General features: G+C 40.6%; 1 protein-coding gene across 7 annotated transcripts in view; it reads left to right on the top strand.

Annotated features, from left to right (window-relative positions):
- The window catches only part of Med13l (mediator complex subunit 13L), a 280561-nt gene extending 259359 nt beyond the window's left edge, over positions 1 to 21202 (top strand). For all 7 annotated transcript variants that reach the window (XM_063225704.1, XM_063225705.1, XM_063225703.1 and 4 more), the window contains 9 exons: positions 1292 to 1480; positions 5758 to 5981; positions 6153 to 6295; positions 9056 to 9214; positions 10675 to 10851; positions 11951 to 12105; positions 14555 to 14716; positions 17264 to 17376; positions 18355 to 21202. In XM_063225704.1, coding sequence (XP_063081774.1) covers positions 1292 to 1480; positions 5758 to 5981; positions 6153 to 6295; positions 9056 to 9214; positions 10675 to 10851; positions 11951 to 12105; positions 14555 to 14716; positions 17264 to 17376; positions 18355 to 18487 — 1455 coding nt within the window. In that variant the 3' untranslated portion in view covers positions 18488 to 21202. The remainder of the gene's footprint in view (positions 1 to 1291; positions 1481 to 5757; positions 5982 to 6152; positions 6296 to 9055; positions 9215 to 10674; positions 10852 to 11950; positions 12106 to 14554; positions 14717 to 17263; positions 17377 to 18354) is intronic.
- The last annotated feature ends 1566 nt before the right edge of the window (positions 21203 to 22768 follow it).

Genomic DNA, 22768 nt, shown 5'->3' with positions numbered 1-22768 from the left:
TCGCAATTCTACCTTTCAGGTTGAATTGTCATTACTATTTTGGTGTGTTTCTAACCTTTTTCTTCAGTTTTCTATGATCAAGATTATACTTCTAATAGAACTGTCAGTGTTTTTCTAGTTCACATGATTCATGAATATTTTTTACATGTTACTTGAAATTCTCACAGGTAACTTTTAATGACTGCATATTTTCCATATTTACTTAATTTGTCTTGCTTTTTAACTATTATAAATAAAGCTACAGTGAACATGTTTATACCTAATCTCTTTTATGTTTCAAGGTTTCTTGTACATACTGGTAAATACTGCCAAATTCCCTCACAAAAAGGTTATACTTCTTTACATTTTTAAATTTAATTTAATTTTATATAGGTTAAAAAAAGTAATACCTTGGGTCTCTTGGTTTTGTCACTTGATTGATTGCGTTAATGACATTAAACCCAGGCAACACTGTGCTATACCCTTCAACTCTTTCTATTTTTTATTTTAAGACAGGGTTTTAGTAAGTTGTCCAGGTTGGACTCGAACTTGTGATCCTCTTGCCTCAGCCTCCCAAGAGCTGAATTATAGGCATGTGCCACAATACCCAGTTTTATTATTGTTATAGTGCAAGCTCTCTTATAGAATTAAAAAAATTGAAATTAAAGTGATTGAGTGTTCATAGTTTTTCATTATTTTGATGTTTGTGTCCCTAATGGTTGTAGATAGTAACTCCAAAGATGCCATGCATACTCTATATACATTATACAAATGAAGAATACATTACCATTCAGGTTTTTAAATTTGGTTGCCATGGTAACAGTAAATTGAAAGTTTGTACTTCAAATTGAAACAGGATAATTTCTAAGTAAAACTATAACTTGACCAACATAATGGTACCTCATAAATTGCAGTTATATATTTGGGACATAGGATTTTTATGTCACTGGAAGAAATTAGGCTCTAATTAAATTATGTTTGACATTTACATACTGTGAAGCTCAGGTTCTCTACCCACTTTTCAGGTAGTAGTAATCTCATGCTATTTTATTTTCTGTCTTATAAGCTTATTAGGTTTCAGTTTCTAGGTTTTTGTTTGTTCATTGTTACTGCTTGCAGTATTAGAGATTGAAACCAGGCCTTCTACACTGAATGGCATCCCTAACCCTTTAAAAGGGTTTTTTTATTTTGAGTCACCGTCTTGCTAAGTTGCCCAGGCTGGGCTCAAACTTGCCTCAGCCACTACAATACTAGGATTGCAGGTATGTGCCACTGTGCCTGACTTTAGGTTGGTCTTTGTGTGTGTGTTTAGATTGTGCCTTGCCAGTACATGCTGCAGACAATGAAGGATGAACAAGTTTTCTACATTCAATACTTGAAGTCCATGGCATTTTCAGTGTACTGCCAGTGCAGGCGACCTTTGCCTACACAGATCCACATTAAATCCCTCACAGGATTTGGGCCAGCAGCCAGTATTGAGATGACCCTCAAGAATCCGGAGGTGAGTATTGGAGGGGAAAACTTTGCAAAAAGAGTGCTGTTAGACTAAAAGGCAAGCCAAAGTGTGTCTCATCTAACCTAGAGGTTGGTTGATAGTCTGTCTTTTACACAGGCATTGCTAAGTGTCCTGAATACTTAAAATAAAAGAGATACTTCTCTGAACCTGTATAATATTTGTAAGAGGTGGCAGGCAAGTGCTGCTTTAAATATATCACCTAAGATGGTAGTGTATTTTGTCCCTTTTAGTATTAATGTTCACATTTTCTGAATTTATTTTGTTCTTTGTTTTGCCAACTAATCTGTATCTTAAATTACAAACTCTGTGCCTTCACCTTCCTGATTTGTGTCTTGAGAGCGCAGTGGTGTGTGTGCTTACCATGCAGGAGTCCTTGCCTTCATGTCACCCTCCGTCTCCCCAACAGCTGCTTTCTAACACCTGGTCTCCAAGCTGCTGTGGTTCCCTTCGGGCTTCTTGGCCCTGCTTCCCACAAGTAGTGTGCCTTAAAGTGAATTTTAAGTGCCTCGGCCAAACCTTGGCTGACAGATAGTCTTACATTCTCCTTCTTTTTGTAATCACCTCTTTTTTTTTTTTTTTTTTGTCTCTTTATCGGTACCGGGGATCGAACTCACGACTGCCTGCTTGCAAGGCAGGCGCTTATGCCGCTGAGCTAAATCCCCAGCCCCTATCACCTCAATTTGAAGATAGCTGTACACAGCACTGTTTAGAATTTTCAATGCTTAAAAAACCACTTTCCACAACTTTCTTACATTACAGATTGTCCGTTAATAAAAGCCAGCAAAGATTTCTTTACTGTAAGAGTGCTAATACTGAAAGCACCAACCACTACAGGTTTTAGTTTAGCTGGTCATGTGAGTGTTTCTGGAAAACTGCATGAAATGCATTGCCTTTATAAGTGAAAGACTGCAAGTGAAAAATGAGGCTGTAGTCACTCCTCATGTATTTGCTGTAACTTGGTGCAGGTCAGCCTAGCCCCAGGAGGAAGCTGCTGATGACCCACATTCACTCTGGTGTTAAATACAGTTTCTATTTTGGGCATTTTTAGTTTAATTTTGAGTTTTTCACTTACGTGAGCAATTCATGTATTAGATTAGCTTTTTTCAGAATTTAAAAAATAAATTTATGTCTGTTTCCTTGGCTCCTGATACTTTAGATTTGTCTTCCTTTGTAAATATACAACCATTTAGTTGTTCACCTTCTTCTGGTTATTCTGAAATTCAGATGTAATCATTTCTTGATGCCGTGGTAAGGGCAATTAAGTAGTATTGTATATTCCATAGTGGAAATTAAAGGCTGACTACTAGTAAGGTTTCCCAAATACTACATAGCATTTTAAAAGACCATGACTCACTAGCAGAACACCATCAGGAGCTCATGAGTTAAAGTGTGGCTTTGATTAAAATAAGTGCAAAAAAGATTTTAAGTAATAAGGTTTTTTCTCCCTGTCGCTTGGAACATAAAGAGAGATATAAATCATTTTACTTTATCAAAAAACAAATAAACCAAATGTTAAAATATTTGCTGAGACATACAAATTTTTGTCTGCGTAACAATACCGGTTAGTTGGTATGCAGCTTCTGCTTCTATGTACAATGGGAATGTTGTGCTTTCCTTCAGCTTCCTATCACTCAGTGTCTGTGCCAGGCACTATTTTCAGTGTTAAGGACACTGTAGGAACAAGACAGCCAGGTCCCTGTTCCCTGGAATTCTGATTCTCTGGGGTGACACAGTCTCATGCAAGCATAGTATCATAAAAGAAAGAATGTGCTTCTTAAGTATTTGTCATGCAAATACTTTTAAGGAAATCTATTGCTTGTGTTATCTCTCTTTTTCATGGAATATTTGGAATCTCAAAAACTAGTACTAGCAGAGTGGAGTTCTGATGATTCTCAACATAAAAGAAATGATAAATGATAATGTTTGAAGTGATATATGTGCCACGTACTCTATCCTGATCATTGTACGCAGTGTGAGAATATCACATTGTACATGATAAATATATGTATAATTACTACTTAACAATTAAAATAGGGACAGTATTTTAAAACACAGTTTGGAAATCACATTTTACATATCAAGTTATCACAGGCTATCCATTGCATGTAAATATTTGACATTTAATCTTTTGTATTACACAAAACTTCCAAGTGACCTCACTTGGGCCCCCCTCTCTTTTTTTAATAGCTGAATTAAAATGTAATTCATATACTATAAAATCTACTTTTAAAATTTCACAGTTCAGTGGTTTGAATATACTCAGATATGTATAACCATAACTTCTTTGCAACTCTAGAAGATTGTCGTCAGCTCTAAAGCAAATTCTCTAGCCTTTAGAAATCACTCTTCATTTGCCCCTCCCTTCAGCCCCTGCTAGCCAAGTGTTTGTCTCGTCTTTGTGGAGTTGGCTTTTCTGGACCTTTCATGTAAATGGATTCATAAAATATGTGATCTTTTGTGTCTGGTTCTTTCATTTAGCATAGTATTTAAGAAACGTATCCATGTCATAGCACATGTCTTCGGTTGATAGATAGTTAGGTTGTTCCCACATTTTGGTTCTTGTGATTACTGTTGCTACAAACATTTATGTACAAAGAGTTTTGTTTGTTTTTAGTACTTGAAATTGAATGTAAGAAGCACTGAGCTACATCCCTAGTCCTTTGTAAAAGTTTTTATTTTGGGACCAGCTATGGCCTAGTTACCCAGGCTGGCCTTGAACTTTCGAACCTCCTGGCTCAGCTTCATGAGTAGCTGGGTTGGCAGGTGTGCACCAATGTTTGCCAGGCTGTGCGCCATGGTCTTGTGTGGACGCATGTTTTTATTTCTTCTGATGAATACCCAAGGTGGAATTTCTGGGGCACATAGAGAGTGAATGGGTTTGTGGTAACTAGCATTACAGCGCTGAACAAGTCATTGGCCAGCTCTGGCTTTTAATACACTGGGTTTTCAAAGCCTGTCTTGTAGCTTAGAAACACTGTGTCTTGTGCTTTCTGGTTCAAGGCTCAGCAGTTAAATCCTGTGCGCTAATCTGGCCCACCACCTGTATTTACTAGGCCAACTAAGTCAAAATTATTTTTATATTTTTGAAGTATAATCTTCACTATCTGATCCTTTATAGAAGTTTTCCAATCCCCATTGTGGTTTATTGTATATTGAGATGTATGTGATAGCTGTAAGAAAAGATAAAATGTTTGTTTTGGCAACAGTTAATGCTTTGATTTTTAAAAATTCCATACTTACTCAAGCATATTGAAATATACATAGTGAAACGTACTCAGTGTGTCTTGTGTACTGGTTGATGAATTTGCACAAAGTGAAAATAATGTGGAAACAAACAAAAAAAACAAAATCGTCACCTCCAGCAGCCCCGTTTTTGTCCCCTTCTTGTCAGTCCAGCAGTAGTCACTATGCTGGTAACAACATAGTTTTGCCTGTCTTTGACCTCTTTGTAAATTAACCCATACAGCTTATAATCCAACTTTCTTTGTGCAGTATTGAGATTTATCTATTTTATTGCTTGTAGATGTAGATTTTTCATTCTCTTTGCCGTTTAGTGATCTGGTTATTTGACCACATCTCAGTTTATTATCCATTTCACTAGGGATAGCCAGTTAGGTTATCTTTTAACTTGGAACTTTTATGATTGACACTATTGTGAATATTCTTATACCTGTTACTAGGAGATAGGTACACTATATGCATTTATTGGGTTGCGGTATGTGTTTGTCTAGCTTCTCTGATACTATCCCATGCTTTTCTAAAGGGATCATGCCAGAAGCGGTATGTGAAAGTAGCTCTAAATTCTCACCAGCACTTTCATTTTTTGGCTTTATTTTAGATATACTGGTGGTAATGTGTACTGTTGTCCCATTGTGACTTTAGTTTCCACACAGGCATGTACAACCTGCAGCCTTCTTCTCTTCCCTCCTTTTTCTTTGAGTAAAGAGACATTGTCTTGGCCATCTATTAAACAAATAATACAACTAATTATATATAAATAATGAAACTTTAATTTTTTTATTTTAACATTTAGAAAAGAGGGAAAGACAAGAGGTGGCCCAAACACTTGAGTCAGTCAGGTTTCCTGGCTTATTTCATGGAAGCAGTCTTTATGTTACCTGTGACGTTGCTGTTTATATACTTAGTGCTGCAGAGGAGAGGGTGGGATGCAACCTGTTGTCATTGCGCCCCTCAGTGTTACCTGGGTTTTGTTGTAAATGTTAAATTGAATGACTTTGTGTTGCTTTTCGTTTTGATTTCAGCGGCCCAGTCCAATCCAGCTGTACTCCCCTCCCTTCATATTGGCCCCAATTAAAGACAAGCAGACGGAGCTGGGAGAGACCTTCGGTGAGGCAAGCCAGAAATACAATGTCCTCTTTGTGGGCTATTGTCTGTCCCATGACCAGCGCTGGCTCTTGGCTTCCTGCACTGACCTCCATGGGGAGTTGTTAGAGACCTGCATTGTAAATATTGCTTTACCAAACAGGTGAGAGGCTTTAGTGCGTAAGGTGTGTGTGAACTGATGCTGTCCTTTTCCTCAGATACGAATCTTTCCAATAGTCTCAGTAGAGTGGGGACCGCATTGGTATGTTCTCTGAAACTTTGTGTGTTTGTTTACTGAGTAGTAATTTTGATTCCACTCCCTATTTTCTGTTAGATCACGGAAGAGTAAAGTATCTCCACGTAAGATTGGACTGCAGAAGTTATGGGAGTGGTGTATAGGGATTGTTCAGATGACATCTCTACCCTGGAGAGTTGTAATTGGGCGACTTGGGCGTCTTGGCCATGGGGAGCTTAAAGGTGAGAAATTCCCGAAGCAACATGTAAGAAACAGGAAAGGGCTGAGTAGATGTCAGTAACTGAGCAAAGAGGAGAAGTTTTACAGTTGGTAGTAAGACTAACGCATCATATTTTTGATTGTTTATTTTATGTACAAGGTAAGCCAAAGGTCTTTAAACTTTTAATAATAAAACCATGTATCTAAGTAAAATTTTAAATATAAGGTAGAAAAAACATTTTATTCATATAAAAATGATACTCAGTAATTTACATTTCTAGCACTAATTTATATATGGATTGAAATGAACAAGTGAGTTTTAAGACAAGGTTTATATTAAAAATGATAGATGATCCTTAAACTCATATATAAAAACAGCCTTTAATTGATTTGTTTGGTGGTTGATGGTGGTGAGATTTGAATTTTTCTGGTTTGTGTTGCTGGCACAACAGCAAGAAAATCCCATTCTAGAAGAACAAATAGTAGCAAACGGAAGCAGTGTTTATTCATAATGCTGTTCCCTGCACTTCTCAGCCTGGACACTAGAAAAAAACAGATTTTGTTTTAGGTATGTTCCCAAGTGTATCCACCACTGCTTGTATTTCATGTAATAAATGTAGCACCTAGGCAGGAAGCACTAACAGTAACTGGGCAGAGCACAAGTGGCCTTAGCAGCTGCCCTGCCTGGCACTGCGCCCAGCTCGTGTAGTGTCCTGGTGCAGCTCCTTGTGCAGTTCTGCATGAGTGGTATAAATAGGCCTCGATTAATTTTTAAAGCCTTATTAATTAGTGACACAATTAGATGTTAAATATGTGCACGTACATGGGAGAAGGTTTTTTCTAAATCTGCACAAAAGCAGGGCTTACATTACAAATTAGCTTGGTCGTTTCCTACAAGCACATACACTAAATTCAGCAGAATTTTGTTTGTCAAGGGCCAGAGAGCACATTTTTTTCCACTTTGTCAGCCCTGTGTTAGTGTATTAATTACTTCTTTATAGGAAATTGTTGTTAGCTACTTGTGGAATCTCTAAAATAAAACCAGTGATACATATCGAGCTCACACTATACGTAGTGATTGAGTATAACTCATTTCCTACAGTCATGCCAGATCTGTATCTCCTTTTTCTTAGTTTATGCAAACATTAATATACATTTAATAAATTTTCCTAAGCATCTATTGTGCAGAAAAGGTTTTTTTGTAATACTTGATACTGTAGACAAATAGAAATTATGACCCTTTTCATTTTTGAAAAGAATATCAATTTATAATGAATATGTAGGAATAGCCTGCAGGTTAATACATTAGGGACTTCATCATTTCATTTCTGACAAATTTCCTATCTTCCTCCCTCATCTGCTTTTGAGTCAATCTTATTTCTTCAAGGCTTTGAGCAATTCTTAACCCTTGGGGAAGGTTAGAGTTTAATAGAAAAGAAGGAGTGAGGATAAAAATGTAGTCTAGTAGTCTAGTCATGTGGTGTTTTGGAAGATGATTAAAGCCATCTCCTTCTGTTGTACGATTGTCAGGAGGGATTGTCCTGGAGAGATTGTCTTATCTCTTAGAAGAGCAGAGTGTAAGTGTGACTGGAGCAGCCCAGCAAAAGACTGAGAAAAAAAATGTGCTTTCAGGAAAAAAAAAAAAATGAGATAAATGCAGTGTATATTCACTGTTTACTGATCTACTTCTCCTTTTGGGAACTCCAGGTCTATGCTGCGTTGGATTTCTATAGGTCAGTGTCAGATACCGTAGGAGCCATAGGCTTCAGAGCTAGCTCTGTGAATTTCTGTGCTTTGTCTCTGGAGTCTGTGTGATGAAATACTCACGCTGCCTTTACCTTCTTGTTTGGTTTGAAATACAGAGCTCACATCTGTCTGATTTTCTGCAGTTTTAGAACTAGCCTTTATATGTTTCTGGCCACTTTTATTTCATACACTTCAGTTTGAGGTTCATTAGGAATGTGAAAACATTTTTCCATATACCTGTTCTGTATTCTAAAGGAATACAGACAGCTTATTTGAAAATAAAGTATGTAGCAGAGGAAAAGCCTGCAGTGGCGGGTGTTTGATTGGTGGGGTGTGACATGACAGCGTTTTGCTGGCACAAGAGTAGTCCACGCCTCGTGGTTGCTGAGGACCCAGGGCTCCTCCCCAGGGGGACACGCTCTCGTACACTCCGCTTAGACGTAGTGCTTCTATTCGGAGCCAATGAGCAAATGTTAGAGAAGTCAGGACTGCTTTCAGTGTGCAGGACTGGTATGGCATCATTCCGGAACTTCACTCATGCCTATTTATGAGCTCATGGACGTTCTAAGAAAAGTTCCTTCATTTCTGATGCCACTTGCCTTTCATGGAAACAATCAACCTACAGCAGTGAACAGAACTGAAGCTCCCCCCAACTGTGCTGTCAGCTAAAGAAAAGGTGTTGGTGGAGCAGTGAAAGAATGAGATCAAGAGGAGACTAGCTAGACAGCCAGTGCACCAGTGCCTGAGTTTACCAGGGCCTGCCTGTGTAGCCTCTCAGAGGTCACTCCAGTCCTGCTTTACTGTTCAGCCTTCAGAACAGTAAACCTTGGTTTTTGTATTAGTGAAGTAAAATAGAAGACCAGCAGTATTTTCTTTGTAGCAAGGAGAACTTAATACGGAAGAGAATATGGAAAGCCATATTCCCTTTAGAGTGTAGTCATGGAAATTCAATTACCAAGCAAAACTGGCAGAAATCTCAAACCTCATATCAGAGTGAATTTCTTAAGCCTGTGCATGACTATGATATTTCACTTCAGATTGGAGTATCCTCCTCGGAGAATGTTCTCTACAGACAATCAGCAAACAGCTCAAGGATGTGTGCCGGATGTGTGGGATCTCTGCCGCAGACTCTCCTTCTATCCTCAGTGCCTGTCTGGTTGCCATGGAGCCCCAAGGGTCTTTTGTAGTGATGCCAGGTAAATCTCTTGTCAATTTCATAATTAGATATACTGTACATTCAGGCATAAATCCACAGGCAAGTATAGAATGTATCATTATTATTACGGATCTCTAAGAAAAGATCGTACTTTTCATTTAAAAATAGAAACCAATTGGTCTTTTCCAAGGGGAGTGGCTTGTGATTTTATTGTCTTCATTGACCACAGCTTGGGAGACAGATGAAGTTCTGGATGGGAGTAGGAGCTCTAGAACTCTGGCTACTGTCTGTTGCTTGCCCTGGTTCATTGTTATTATAGGGAGATCATCATGATGCTTATTTGAATGTCCTTTTGAAGAGTTATTTGACTGAATCTCCAAACTATCTCAAAAGGTAGTCAAGAGTCCCTGTTAGGGTTGAGGATAATTGGCAAGACACAGAGGAAAACACCCAGCCCAGTGCTGGCACGTAGGAAGCCCTCAGTAGCTGCCAGTGCCAGTATGCATTGTTGAGACACATGGACTCGGAAGTTTTAGAAAATCTAGTTTTTGAAGAGCAGCCATGAATCTATTTAAATGTTCTAACTAAGCAGTTTTATACTTTATGATCTGTTCTTCCCCTCCAGATTCAGTGTTGTTTGGGTCAATGGGAGAGTCTGTCCACTCAGGCCTTGTAAAAAGTCAGCAGAGTTGTGGTGTGAGAATGTGGTCACAGTTCATCGGTCCAGCAGAAATAGATATTTTGTACTGTCCTGCCTGTTGGATCGTAGGTTCCCTCTGTTGCCTGTACCACCTGGTAAATCCATAACTTCCGGTGGTTCTGTCCTCTATAAAAAGTGGGGTAATAGTTGGTACCTTGAGGTGACTACGATGATTGAATGAGATGCCATGAATAAAGAGTTCAGCTAAAAAACTGGAAGGTGGAGACCCAGGGTCTTCACACAACTGCGTTCCCTGCCCTTCTTTTATTTTGAGAGAAGGCATCACTAAGTTGCCTGGGTTGGGCTTGAGCTTGTGACCCTGTTTGACTCAGCCTCGCAGAGTGCTAGTCTTGTAGGCATGTGCATCATACCCAGATGAGTGGTAGGATTTTTATAGGGTTGGTACCATTCGGGAGAGTTACTTTATAAATTGTAAGCAGCCACCACAGGAAAGACAATGAATGTATATTTAGAAATACTTACATAAATGATTTAAAAATACGTGGTGGGCTTAACCCCCATTTTACCTTACAAACAGTTAAGATAAACTTGGCTCTTTCGCAGTTGTAGTCACAGACTTTGTTACATTGTGAAGCAAGGCCTGGGCAGCCGTCAGCGTGTGTTCTGAGCCAGGGTCTTGGGGATACGTAAGTGGCTGGGATCTGTGTTTTAAATGTGTATCTGTCAGAATGTTTGCCTGAGGCTCAAACCACTCCCATTCAGGCCTCTCCAGAATTCTCTCCAGGGCTGTTCACAGCCTGAAACTACACAAAGGGAATTGACACAGTTCTTTTTTAAAGATGCTGTCACAATGGGCTCTGTTTTTGGACGAAGTACTGCACTGAACATGCAGTCATCTCAGCTGAACACCCCTCAAGATGCTTCGTGTACACACATCTTGGTGTTCCCAACGTCGTCTACCATCCAGGTGGCTCCAGCCAACTATCCCAATGAAGATGGCTTTAGTCCCAACAATGGTGAGCAGCGTCCCTGTGTGTTAGAGTGCTCTCCTCTTCCTGAACAGGGGACAGAATGGGAGTGTGGAACCGTGGGGCAGCTGCGTGTCGCTCTGTGTTGTGGTAAAGAGCATAAGGAATATGGAGAGAGGATTGGAGGGTGGAAAATCTTTTTAAAGTTTTAAGATGCATTTTCTTCTGTTTTTCATTAAGGGAAAAATAATAACTGCTTGATAGTATCCTGCACATGAATGCTTCTCTTTGAGTAAACATTTGCTAATCTGGTTTAAAGTATGTGAAAGTAGGAGGTACAGGAAAGACAGCGCCTGCCTTTGGCTGTCTCTGGGACTTCGGCTCCTTACAGAATTGCTCTTGGCTGTCTTCTGATTTAAAATATCTTTTGTGGTATTTAAAAAAATACTTATTCATAAACTGCAAAACAGAATTATATATCCATTTGTACAGCTCTTGAAAAGTTTTCACCAGCTGCCAACATTTAAGTGGGGAGAGAAGGATGACACCTTCTATATATAGCATGATCACAACAAAATTACAAATTATAAAAAAGAGGAAGAATTATAGCAAAATGTTCGTGGTGATTGGGTTATTAATACTTTCTAAATGTTGTGCTGTGAGTATGCCTTAATTTTACAATGGGGAAGAGAATTTCTTAACGAGAGCATTGCTCTTTGATCTGCTTTGGAAAAGACCTCTTCCCATTTCAGGTGAAGCTCACACTTGTTAATGTGCATACATTCAGCCTCCAGTGTTTACATGCTAACTGATATATAGATGGAATCTCCTGTGCTTTTGGATGGTATCAACTTCAGCTTTGTGTAATAATTACATTGCTGCTTCAGGTGCCATTCTTTCATGTTGCTTTGGAGACTAGAGAGTGAAGAGTTTCTTTTATATTCTTAAATTCTCTGCTCTGTTAATATTGTGTTGGAGGCCATTGGAGAGAGTACAGAATGAAGAACACCGTGCACACAGTGGACACGTGCTAAACCTCACAGTTAACCCTGTATCCCTAGGAGTCATGGATTCACAAACATGGTGTTGGTTAAATTTGGTTTATGAATTAGCTTTTTAATTTTTGTGCTTTCCCCCTCCTTTCTAGATGATATGTTTGTTGACCTTCCATTCCCAGACGACATGGACAATGACATTGGCATATTAATGACTGGGAACCTTCATTCCTCTCCCAACTCCTCCCCAGTTCCCTCCCCAGGCTCTCCTGGAATTGGCGTAGGCTCTCACTTCCAGCACAGTCGGGTAAGAGAAATTGGGAGCAGGCTGTTAAGAGCAGCCACAAGCTTTAGAAGTAATTTTGACAGAAGATTATCTTTTTACTACATTCACCTTTGTTTTTGAACGTCTGAGTCCCTGTTACTATAGGAATAAGTGTGGGAAAATGGCTCCCTAGTTCCATTTTGTATAGAAGTCTGGAATTTGAAAGAAGTGTGTTATTGTTTCTGATACACAATTTTGTTAGAAAAATGGCCCTAATGTAGACGCAAAGGTTTTGCCTTTGTTTTGTTTCATTGCTGGGAATTGTACCCAGGCCTTTGCACATGCTAGACTGATCTATGTTCCCAACCCCCAGGCAAAAGTTTTCTGCAGCATTTGCCATAGCTAAAATTAGTTTTGGTTGCTTGCTATTTTGTTACTTATAAAAATGTTTTCTTGTTAGCAAAACAGTGGCTTTTGAGAGGCTAGTCCAACAGCCCTACTTACTTATCATGCGCAGTAACTATTCATTGAGGAACACCTTGTTGAGGGTTGCTTCCTCTGCAGAAGGCCCAACTATGCACTTTGCATGCCTGGCTTTTCCTTACACAGTCCTGATCTTATCTATAACCAAGGACTGGCATGAGCCATCAGAAGGCTGATTCTATAGGAATGTCCAGGCGAATGCTAGAGTATTAAGGAATAATCTAGAGCTTACAACTAGTTCCACCTTTAAATATCCCAGGGATCTTAGAGGCAGATTAATCAAAGATTAAAAGTTAAGAGGTTCTGCTATAGTTCATGTTAATTTTGTTTCACAGCTAGATGATTCATGCCTTGCCAGTATGTTGTACTTTTTATTTTAATGCCATGAGATTAATAAGTTAAGCCATAGAAAAATAGCTACATTGAGTATTTTAGACTGGACAAATTTAAGCACCCCTGCTCATAGTCTTTTCTCCAGACACAAGATATACTTAAAGGACTTAGGCTTCCGTCAGGTAGGATTTATTTTTCTCCTACCACTGAATTCATTGAAGGATGATTAACAGAAAGATGACTTAACAATTACTTTAGTCACAGAGCAGATGAACCAAGGAAAGGCAACTCAGACTCCCCTCGTGTTCCTACCTGTCCCATTTATCCCCTTCTGGAGGGAAGAAATGGAAATGTCTTTTATTTCCTTTACAGTCATTTGTCAATTAGTGATAGTTTATTTCTTCAGTGGAGATTGCTGTGATAGGAACCAAAAACACACATTTTGTACTGGGGAATTTTAAGCTAGAGTTTCTGTGAATTCTGGAGGCAAATTACACAGCACCCAAGAGTTCACACTCCGGAATCATCTTAAACTTGCATTCTGCTGCATCCTAGCCTTGTGGCCAAGGACAAGCCTGCTTCAGTTACCTTTGCTGTGAAATGCAAATAATTGCAGTTGTCCCCAGAACCTGCTGTTGTAATTCTGTCTACCCACTAACAAAGAATTGGTAGTAGAGGTATAATGTTAGGGTGATAAGAAATAGAGATGTACTGCGTTTTCTCCCTTTGTTGGAGCCTCAAGCTCTGAAGTGTTTAATTGAATGTCACAGTTGAAACATCATTGTTCTGAAACTGGTCACATGGCCTTTTTCAATCTTCAGTTCCTGGAGCCAGGTGACTTCTAAGAGGCCTTAGTTTTTCGTTTTTCTAAACCATTAAACACTGTGATATCCATTTCAGATACTACAGCGGGACAAAGTGTTCAAGGCAGCAGTAAGCTTCTGTTTTTTAGCACACTTACAATTGATACAGTTTGATATAGTAATTGAGGGCCATTTTCTTTCTCTAAACAGAATTTTAGAAAAATCTGACAACTCGCTGCTGCTTGTAGTAAAGGCACACTTCAGTTCTTGAAACTAAAAGAATTAAAGACGAGAAAGTATCAGTTACAGAAAGGCAGGAAGACTCTTGCAGGACTCCCTTTATTAAGCAAGTTGCTTCAAATTAAGACCTGGTGTTTCCATGAGCAGCTCTCACACTGTCAGCAGGGCAGTAATGTCCGTGCCGTGCAAACACTGGAATGTGTCATAATCATCATACTCAAGGTTAGTAGGACAGCAAGGTGCACACCTATAATTCTGGTGGTTGCTAATGAGAGCACAGAAGAGCACTGCTAATGAGAGCAGTGAAGCCTTCAGCTGCCAGAGACTGCCATTTTTCCATTGCAGTTTATTGTGTAATACAGATCAGATTTTACATTCTATAGGAAAGAAACCAGAGCAAATAAACCCGTACTTACTTGACTGATGACATTAGCTTTTGCTGGTACCTTCTGCTGAGTGGCAGTTCTCAGATGCTTGTGTAAGCCGCGAAGACAGTACCGCCCCTGCGTACCTTTCTCAGTCACAGGGGCGCTTTTTTATCGGGTGCTGCCAGACAGAGGACCAATCACTACCATGTGCAGAGTAAGCTGATGGATGAACGCAACTTGTGCTATTGGGACCTTGTTTTTCAGAGTCAGGGCGAGCGTCTCCTCTCTAGAGAGGCACCAGAGGAGCTCAAGCAGCAGCCTCTTGCCCTTGGGTATTTCGTGTCAACTGCCAAAGCTGAGCATCTGCCCCAGTGGTTTTGGTCGTCATGTCCCCAGGCTCAAAACCAGTGCCCTCTCTTCCTGAAGGTGAGTTTGGCATCACATTTGAAGTTTACAAGGATATAGTGATTTATGCCTAAATTTAGCTCTGGTTAGAAGTTTCTGTCACATTATCTTTTTCTATTTCATTTCTCTCATGTCACTTACGCAGTAGTCTGAGACTATTTTAATTACAGCTGTAGACAGGGAATAGAATTAAGGAGAGGGAGCCAAAACTATCCCAGAGAAATGAACCCGTGTTAACCCAGATAGGGGTTAACCTCTGTAGAGCCTGAAATGTAGTCAGGCGTGTGGCTCAGCGAGACAGGCTCTCCTCCTGCACTGTGCTTCCGTCAAGGAAGCCACACTGGGCTACGCTGCACTAGGATCCGCAGTAGCTGTCGTCTTCCCCTCGCTGCAGACTTGTCAGCACTCTTCCTGAAAGGAGGCAAGGTTTGGCTAAACGTTTTCCACAGTAGGCCTCTCTTGAAGGCATGCACTCCACTTTCTTTGAGTATGTATTTTATTTTGTTTTATTTTATTCTGTGTTTTCTTTTTGAGGCAAAGTCTCACTATGCAGTTCAGGTTGGCCTTGAGCTCACCTTGTGGCTCAGGCTGGTCTCAAACTTGCAATGATCCTCCTGCCTCAGCCTCCCAAGTGCTGGGATTACAGGTGTGTGCCGCCATGCCTGGCTTGAGGGAGTATTTTAAATTCCGCTTAATAAGCCTCTTTTTAAAAAGATTCCCACATTTAGTCTTGCTTTTTGTTTTAATAGTTCTTGAAACCTTTTAATTTAGATTTTAAGGATTGCAAACAGAGGTCCCCTACTTGTAGGTTATATGTAAGAACCTAGAATGAAAGAATGAAATCCATTTCTTGCTCACCAGTTATTAGAAAAACAGAGGTTTGACAGTTTACTCTGCTGGCAGAGTCTGGGGAGAAGGTCCTTTTATGGATGGGATGCTGAGGAGTAGAGCAGTGTGCATTACATATAGTAGTTTACAGGGCACACATAATGTGTACCCACATGCAGCACACGCGCACACACACACACACACACACACACACACACACATGCCTTAGATCTCAGAAAGAAGCGGTGGGAGGTAATACCAAAGACTGACCGAGGAAAAGTGTTTCTTCTAATGTCTTTAAATATAAAGTATAAGAAGTAGTGTAAAAATCTGTGCAGCTGTTGTTTTGAATTAAAACTATTAGGAAAAACCTAGGTTTATTTACTTTTTAGCTCTGTTTACTAACAAATTATATGAGCAATGGCAGCTTAGCAATAAACACCGCTATGGGCAGCAGGGTGTGTTTCCAAAATACCGTTTATCATTCAGAGGAGCCAGGGTTGCTTGAAGAAAGTATTAATTTGTGGCCTGAAGTAAGAAGTATTTAAGATGTTACTGGTGAATCTTGTCATCCTAAAGCAAGGAAGCGCTAAGATTATTACGGTCCAAAAAAAAATTTACTGTCAAAAACTGACTTTAGAGTCAACTTGGAAGGTAATTCTATAGGCCAGAGTTAGGGCAAGAAATCGTTCAAAAGAGGTGGCACTAGTAGGAGATTGAAAGAAATCCTTGGAAAACAACAACTGGTTACCTTTGAAACTACTAGGGTATCAACTTGAGAACTGAAAAGTAAGTGGAAAGAATCAGGTATATATACTACCTCTTCTTTGCCTGTTATGTCTCTCAGTTATTTAATAAGTAAGCTGTGTTAAAGCCTTTAGGTGACAGGTTGATAGGGGACTTTCTAATGGGTGCAGGGAGCAGGTGAACCCAGTGATGGTTCATAATATTCCAGTGGGACACAGCTATGAGGTGCCTTTTGATGTCATCTCGTGAGAAAGACATGGCCCAGCTAGGAAGCGTTATTGCCCAACCCGCCCCAAAGAAATGGACTTTGAATTGAGTCTTCTGAACCAAATACGGATTTATGAGAAATCCAGAAGGTAGGAGAACATGTTTAAAAAGCACCACATGGCTACAAACCATCCATTTTCAGACTGCAGGCCCCTACAGATCAAGTCATAAGAGGCCTATCACTTAATCATTCGCAGTGTGTGGACCAGGCTGGCTCACGAGAGTAGAAACTGTTTTTAGGTTGTATCAGTGGAAATTATGCATGGCTTTAGTATTAGTGATACTAAGGAACCCTTCTATGTTTATTATTGGTTTTAAAGGTCCTAATCTGTTAGGGATATCTATTGAGTTAATTATGGGCAAAATGATACAGTATTGGGGGTTCATTTTAAAATAATCTGCAAGGGAGGGAAAACTCAAAAAGTGGTAAGTAGTGGCAGTTGTTATGGCTTGGTAATATGAGGCTTTATTACATTATATTTGTTTATGTTCAACAATGTCCATTAAGAAAACCAAACAGTGGGCTACAAAAAAAAAATTTCCCGAAGCTTGCTTCATTTTCCACTCCAGGAAAATGGAGGGTTGTGATTAGTGAGCAGCTTGACACTGACAGGCGTCTGGCTGCCCTTACTCCTAGGGTGCCTCCTCAGGCAGCGGGGGGCCCCTTTCTCCACTGCACTGCGGTGGTCTGCACTGGGGAAGTAACAGGCTGTGTTCTCTCGCCAGGCTTCACTACATCACCACATCTCTGTAGCACAGACAGACGAACTTCTCCCTGCCAGGAATTCTCAGCGGGTCCCACATCCTCTGGACTCCAAGACCACATCAGATGTTCTAAGGTAGATTCTGACCATGGCCACATAGTAGCCCAGCTGTAAATGATAACCCTTTGCTCTTGATTTTCCATAGTGTTTAAATTTAAACGTGGTGTCCCTGAAAGAGGTGCAGTGTGCAGTGTCTGACCGCCCATGAGAGCCACGGTCCCCAGGAGGTGCTGGGTGGGTAGTGGCACCTGCTGCTCAGTTAAAGATCTGTGCGGCTCTGCTGCCTCGTGCCCAACGTAGACAAGGTACTTGGTGGCGATGCAGAGGGCACGAGGAGGGGCACGGTTAGAAGACAGGGTCTGGAACTTTAAGTACTCTGCACCAAGAGCGCTTCTTTACTCTCCCTGACAGGTTATGAGGGTAAAACGACTGGAGTATAAATCCCACCCTTGCAGAATGCTTCCCGGAGCAAGCGTTCTTCTGCACTGTTTTTAGCAGGCCTTACAAAATTTTCACATACCAGAAAATAATACAAGGCTTTTTAATGTCTTCTAACTTCTAAATGATTAGAGAATTACAGTTAAGCAAAAACCTGATGAACATTGGCTACTCAGTCCTTTGGTCGAACACTGTCCAATGAAAATATAATGTGAATATTTGTCTAATTAAAGTTTTTTACTAGCCACATTAAAATAGTAAAAAGAAACCAGTGAAATTAGTTTTTGATGAAATTAATATATTAATAATATGTTTGGCTTAACATACTCAAAACAACATTTCAATACATGGTTAGTATAAAATATTCTGAAGATGCCACATGCTCTAAAACCCAGGAAGTCAGTCAGTTCACACCAGCTCTTGTCGTCTCTGCAGCCCTATGTGACCACTGCTACTGAAACAGACCGTGCAGGTCAGCCTGAGGCAGGCCCTGGGTGATGGCGCTGGGTAGGGAGACTGAGGCCTCTGCCCCTAAGATCGGAGTTGGGCCAGAAGCAGCGAGCCGCCCTTCCTTCGTCATGACCCCTGTCCTAACCTGTGTGTTCTCTCTGACAGGTTTGTTTTGGAGCAGTACAACGCCCTGTCCTGGCTCACGTGCAACCCGGCCACCCAGGACCGCACTTCCTGCCTTCCTGTCCACTTTGTGGTGCTCACTCAGTTGTACAATGCCATCATGAATATACTTTAATTGGAAAAGCACTTGTTCTCTCTGGCTCAGTTCCTTCTCTCACAGCCTCTGTGCGAGGAACCTGCTACACTCTGCAAATGCCCCACATCCTTCTCTGCAGACCACTCTCCACAGTCCTGCACTGTGATGCCTTCCAGCAGGCACTTGTCCACTGTGCAGTCTTCATTACCACATGACTCCTTGATACTTCTCTCGTGGACCTGGAAACTTCTATAAGCAGTGACTTCCAGCCAGTGTGTGGTGTGTGCAGCCCCAGCCACTGGTCCACAGGAAGTGGTAGTTGTCGGTGGCTTTTAAGAGGGAAACAGAAGAGACAGTGTTCTTTTGCACAAGAGTCTGTGTTCTCAGCCTCTGTTTAAAGACGGGGCAGCCCAGCCCCTTGGATGAAATCCTCTTGTTATTGGTGTATGGCCTATGGGTTCCCTGAACTCCATAACCTGGGACATTTTACAAATAAGAACCAGCTCAAGTACACAGTTTCTTTCTGGGGTTTCCGTCTCCCTAGTGCTCCCATCCAGGTTGGCATGAGTGCTTTGGTTGACTGCTTACCTGTGTGTAGATAGAAAAGGTCTGGGGACAGCTTCATTTCGTTTATTTATTTTAAGTTGTTTTGTCATAAGGTTTTTTGTGACTTTTAATTTTTTGACTCTTGAGGACCAGGTACAGTAGCTGAAACCCAACTGAGATCCAGGATAGGATTCTTTGACTACATACCTCTGTCCTAGATGCCGGAAAAGGAGTGAGAACAAACTGGGGAGATCACGCCTAAAATGTAATCATTCAAAACCACCCAGCAATAGGTTTTGTTAAGAACAAACTGAGTTTTAAAGTTCTGCCATGCCACGGCCAGCATTCCTGAAGAATAACACTTTTTTAATGAAGGCAATCAAGCTTAGCCAGAGCCGTGCAGGCAAGTACCTTAATCAGTTTCCTACAGTCACAACAGAAACACCTTTTCTAGTGAATTCTTACTGAAAGCCAGGTCTCTCCTCTCATTAGATCAAAAGGGACTCGTGTACATATCACAATCGAAAGTGTTTGCTCAGAAAAGCAGTTATAAATATGGTAAATTTTTTCTGGACCATAGGAATATTATTTCAAAGAAATATCACAATTTAACCATTAATCTAGTACTTGAAGTTGAGCCTTCGTGGTGGAACTTTTTTATAGACTCCTTTTTAAAGCATTAATGGCTAACTGAAGTATTTTATGACTCCTCATTCCGGGCCCAGAGGGTTGTCTTTGAGACCCTGTTTCTAACCTTGCGTTGCTGTGTGTGTTTCTGTCTGAGGGCGGTGGGTGTGGTCCGGCCTCCGGGCGTCTCTCCGACCAGGCCAGGACCAGGCCATGGCCAGCGCTGAGCTCTTGTCAAATATGGAGAGAATCATGCAAATTTTAAAGTTCTTCCAAGAGACTTCTATGTCCTGGTTATTAACAAAAAAAAAAAAAAAAAAAGGAGAAATCTAATAATTGATATGGTTTTGTAAAAGTATTTTTCTTGAAATAATCTAACGTTTAAAACATTATATTAAAAAAAGTTGTGTGGTGGGAATGTGAAAGCAGAGAAATCACTTGTAAATGGATAATTTTGTTCTCTGTACCACCAATTGCAGGGGGGAGGGGACGACTTTCGCAATGTATAGGTTAAAAAAATCTGATATATCAAACCATTTGTATCTAATGTGTACAGTGTAAAATTGACTTTAAAAATATTGCAGTGCTATTTTTTCTTAATTAGAAAGGAAAATTCTCAAGGCCTTTTGAAGAGCATAAGATGATGAAGATTGTAAACTTGTATAAAATTATCTTGGTGAGAAGACAAATTGTAAAGTAGATATTTGTAATCTTTTACCACTTTGGGGTTGTTTTTTTTTTCCCAAATTCATCTGAACTTTGAATTTTTTTTTTAAAATGGGCTGTTTTTAAAGCAGGGGCTTTTCTTCCCTAGAAACCCAGTTCTAAGCAGAAAAAGAAAAAAAAATACAAAAAACAAAAAACAAAAAAACCCTATAAAAATTTTAAAAAAGGCAGCAAAGGGTAGTTTTCATCTGGTGTCTTTTATTTAAGTTTTTTAAGTTAAGAAAAGCTGGTGACATATTTATACGTTTTTGTGCAAAAATAAATGAATGGCAATAGATTTTAAAAAATCTTATTATGTACTTCTGTGTGAAAAAGTCTGTATAATATTCCCTTAAATATGCATTATTTTACTTGTGAGTTTTTTACTGAATTAATCTGAAATGTACAAGCCCTGGATTTGCTACAGAGTGAAAAGTTACTTTATTTTTTTTTATTTTTAATTTTGGAAATTCTGCAGAAATCAGAACTCTGACCATGTTTGAACTAAAAAGGGGGGTGGGGAGGGAAGGAGGGTGGGATTGTCCAGCATGCTTGTATGTATATTTCAGAACCTTTTTTAAATGTAAAAACTGTACATTTCTGGGAAGTTCTGAATTCTTTTTGTTTCCTTTTTTCCTTCAAGCATTTTGCAGTGAGCTTCTTTTATATATAGCAAACAATTTGAAAGAATACAAAAATATGTGAAGTTCATTTAAAACTACAGTATAGCGCTGGTACAGTACACTAAAAGACTTTGATAAAAAGAAACAATAATAAAAGGCCTCCATTTTAAATGTCATTCATATATACCTTGTGGATGAGAGCTATATACTTTTACACACTTTTTTAGAGGAATAAATTATTGAATTACTGAAACTCTGAGTGGCTGTTTTCCCTCCCACCCTGCCTTTGTAAGGAGATCACCTACACCTGTTGAAAAGGTGTGCGTGTTATGGGTCGAAGTTAGAGTCTCGCCGCCCCTGTCACCTGGCAGCTGTTCTGCAGTGATACTCTCCACTCCAGGCACAAGTGCAGCCTGACGTCAGAGGCGAGATGCTAACACGCAGGGCCTCCCGCCGCAGCCGTTGGCACGCAGGTCAAGTGTGACAGCGTCTCCTGCCTGGAGGACTGCAGCCAGCCCCAGAACACCTTAGACGTCGTGCTGATGTTCTGCCTCCTTTCTCTGCACTGTCCCTGCCAGTTTCTTTTTTGATGTTCCTTAGCTGTGACAAAAATGTCTTGCTGTTCGTCCGGCTTGCAGGTTGGACAGACCACGCCAGCGAGCCCCTTGCCGACTGCGTGGCCTCCGCTGGGTTGCTGTGGGTCCGTGCAGTAGGGAAGACCACTCGGCGGTGGGCAGGGGCTCAAGGGCTCATTCACTGACTTGCCCTGGTGGAATCTCCTCACTAAAAGTGGGGAAGCACCACACTTGCCAGAGCTTGCAGGACAGAGTTGAAGAATTTGAAAGGCTTCCCCATCTGTTTAGCATTGTCCGAACTTCAGAGAAAAATGAGCCTCAATTACTTCCTCTACGGTTTAGGTATGAGTGTGATTCCTGAGCGCCACTGCACACACTGAAAAGCTGTGTCTGTGGTACTATGTTCATATTGTTGGCTAATAGGTAATACTGGTTTCAGTCCAGTCACCACTGCCTTCTGTAGAGTTTGTCTGTTAGCAGCTGTGCTTGCCAAGAGTGTTAGACCAGAACCACACATTTCCTAGATCCTCTGGAACCTGGTCAGGTGATTCCCGTGCCATCCGGATGGCATTCTTTCAGGAGCTCATTAGCTTGGCACTTGGCTTCTCCAGCGGTGATGCTCTATCCAACAACTAGGTGTTGGCTCTGTGGAGTGCACTGCTGTTTTCACTGTCACCATTGGCTGTCCCAATGCAGCAACTCTGCTGCATCTCCTGGAGGTAAGGAAATGACCTGCTGAATGCATTTGAATGTTCGGATCATTAGAGGAACTTGAAGTGGCCCCTGTGCAGCCCTCGGGCTCCAGCCACTGGCATCGCCCGAGCTCTGCTCCCCAGCAGCACCTGTGCCCCATGATAGGTCACGTCCTTTATGTCGTGCCATGCAGGAAGTGATGGGACAAGGAACGTGTCACAGGTATCAAAGGGTTTTTCTTAACCGTAAGAATCCTTAAGAAAGCACGTTTGTCAGTGTAAGTTGTCAAGAGCAGACTCCCAGCATCTAGTGCTGAAGCGTGAGTCCTGGCTGGCTGTCGCTCACCCAGTGCAGACCACGGTCAAGGGGAAAACTCCTTTAGCCTGGGAGTTCACCATGTGCCACAACCCTACCAAAATGCAGTCATCATCTATTAATGTGTTACTTTGGGGTTAAATGCACCTCTTGTTTATGTCCTTTGTAAGAAGTTTACCCCAACAGTAATTATTTCATGTCTTTAATACCTGTGAGACAATATTAGAAAATTCTGT

Source organism: Cavia porcellus, unplaced genomic scaffold (genome assembly GCF_034190915.1).
Source record: "Cavia porcellus strain 051 isolate PalLab524CR breed Dunkin Hartley unplaced genomic scaffold, mCavPor4.1 scaffold_16, whole genome shotgun sequence".
In the NCBI taxonomy this organism is placed as follows: Eukaryota; Metazoa; Chordata; class Mammalia; order Rodentia; family Caviidae; genus Cavia; species Cavia porcellus.
Note: the sequence above shows the minus strand (reverse complement) of the source record. Positions and strands in the feature narration are given on the sequence as shown.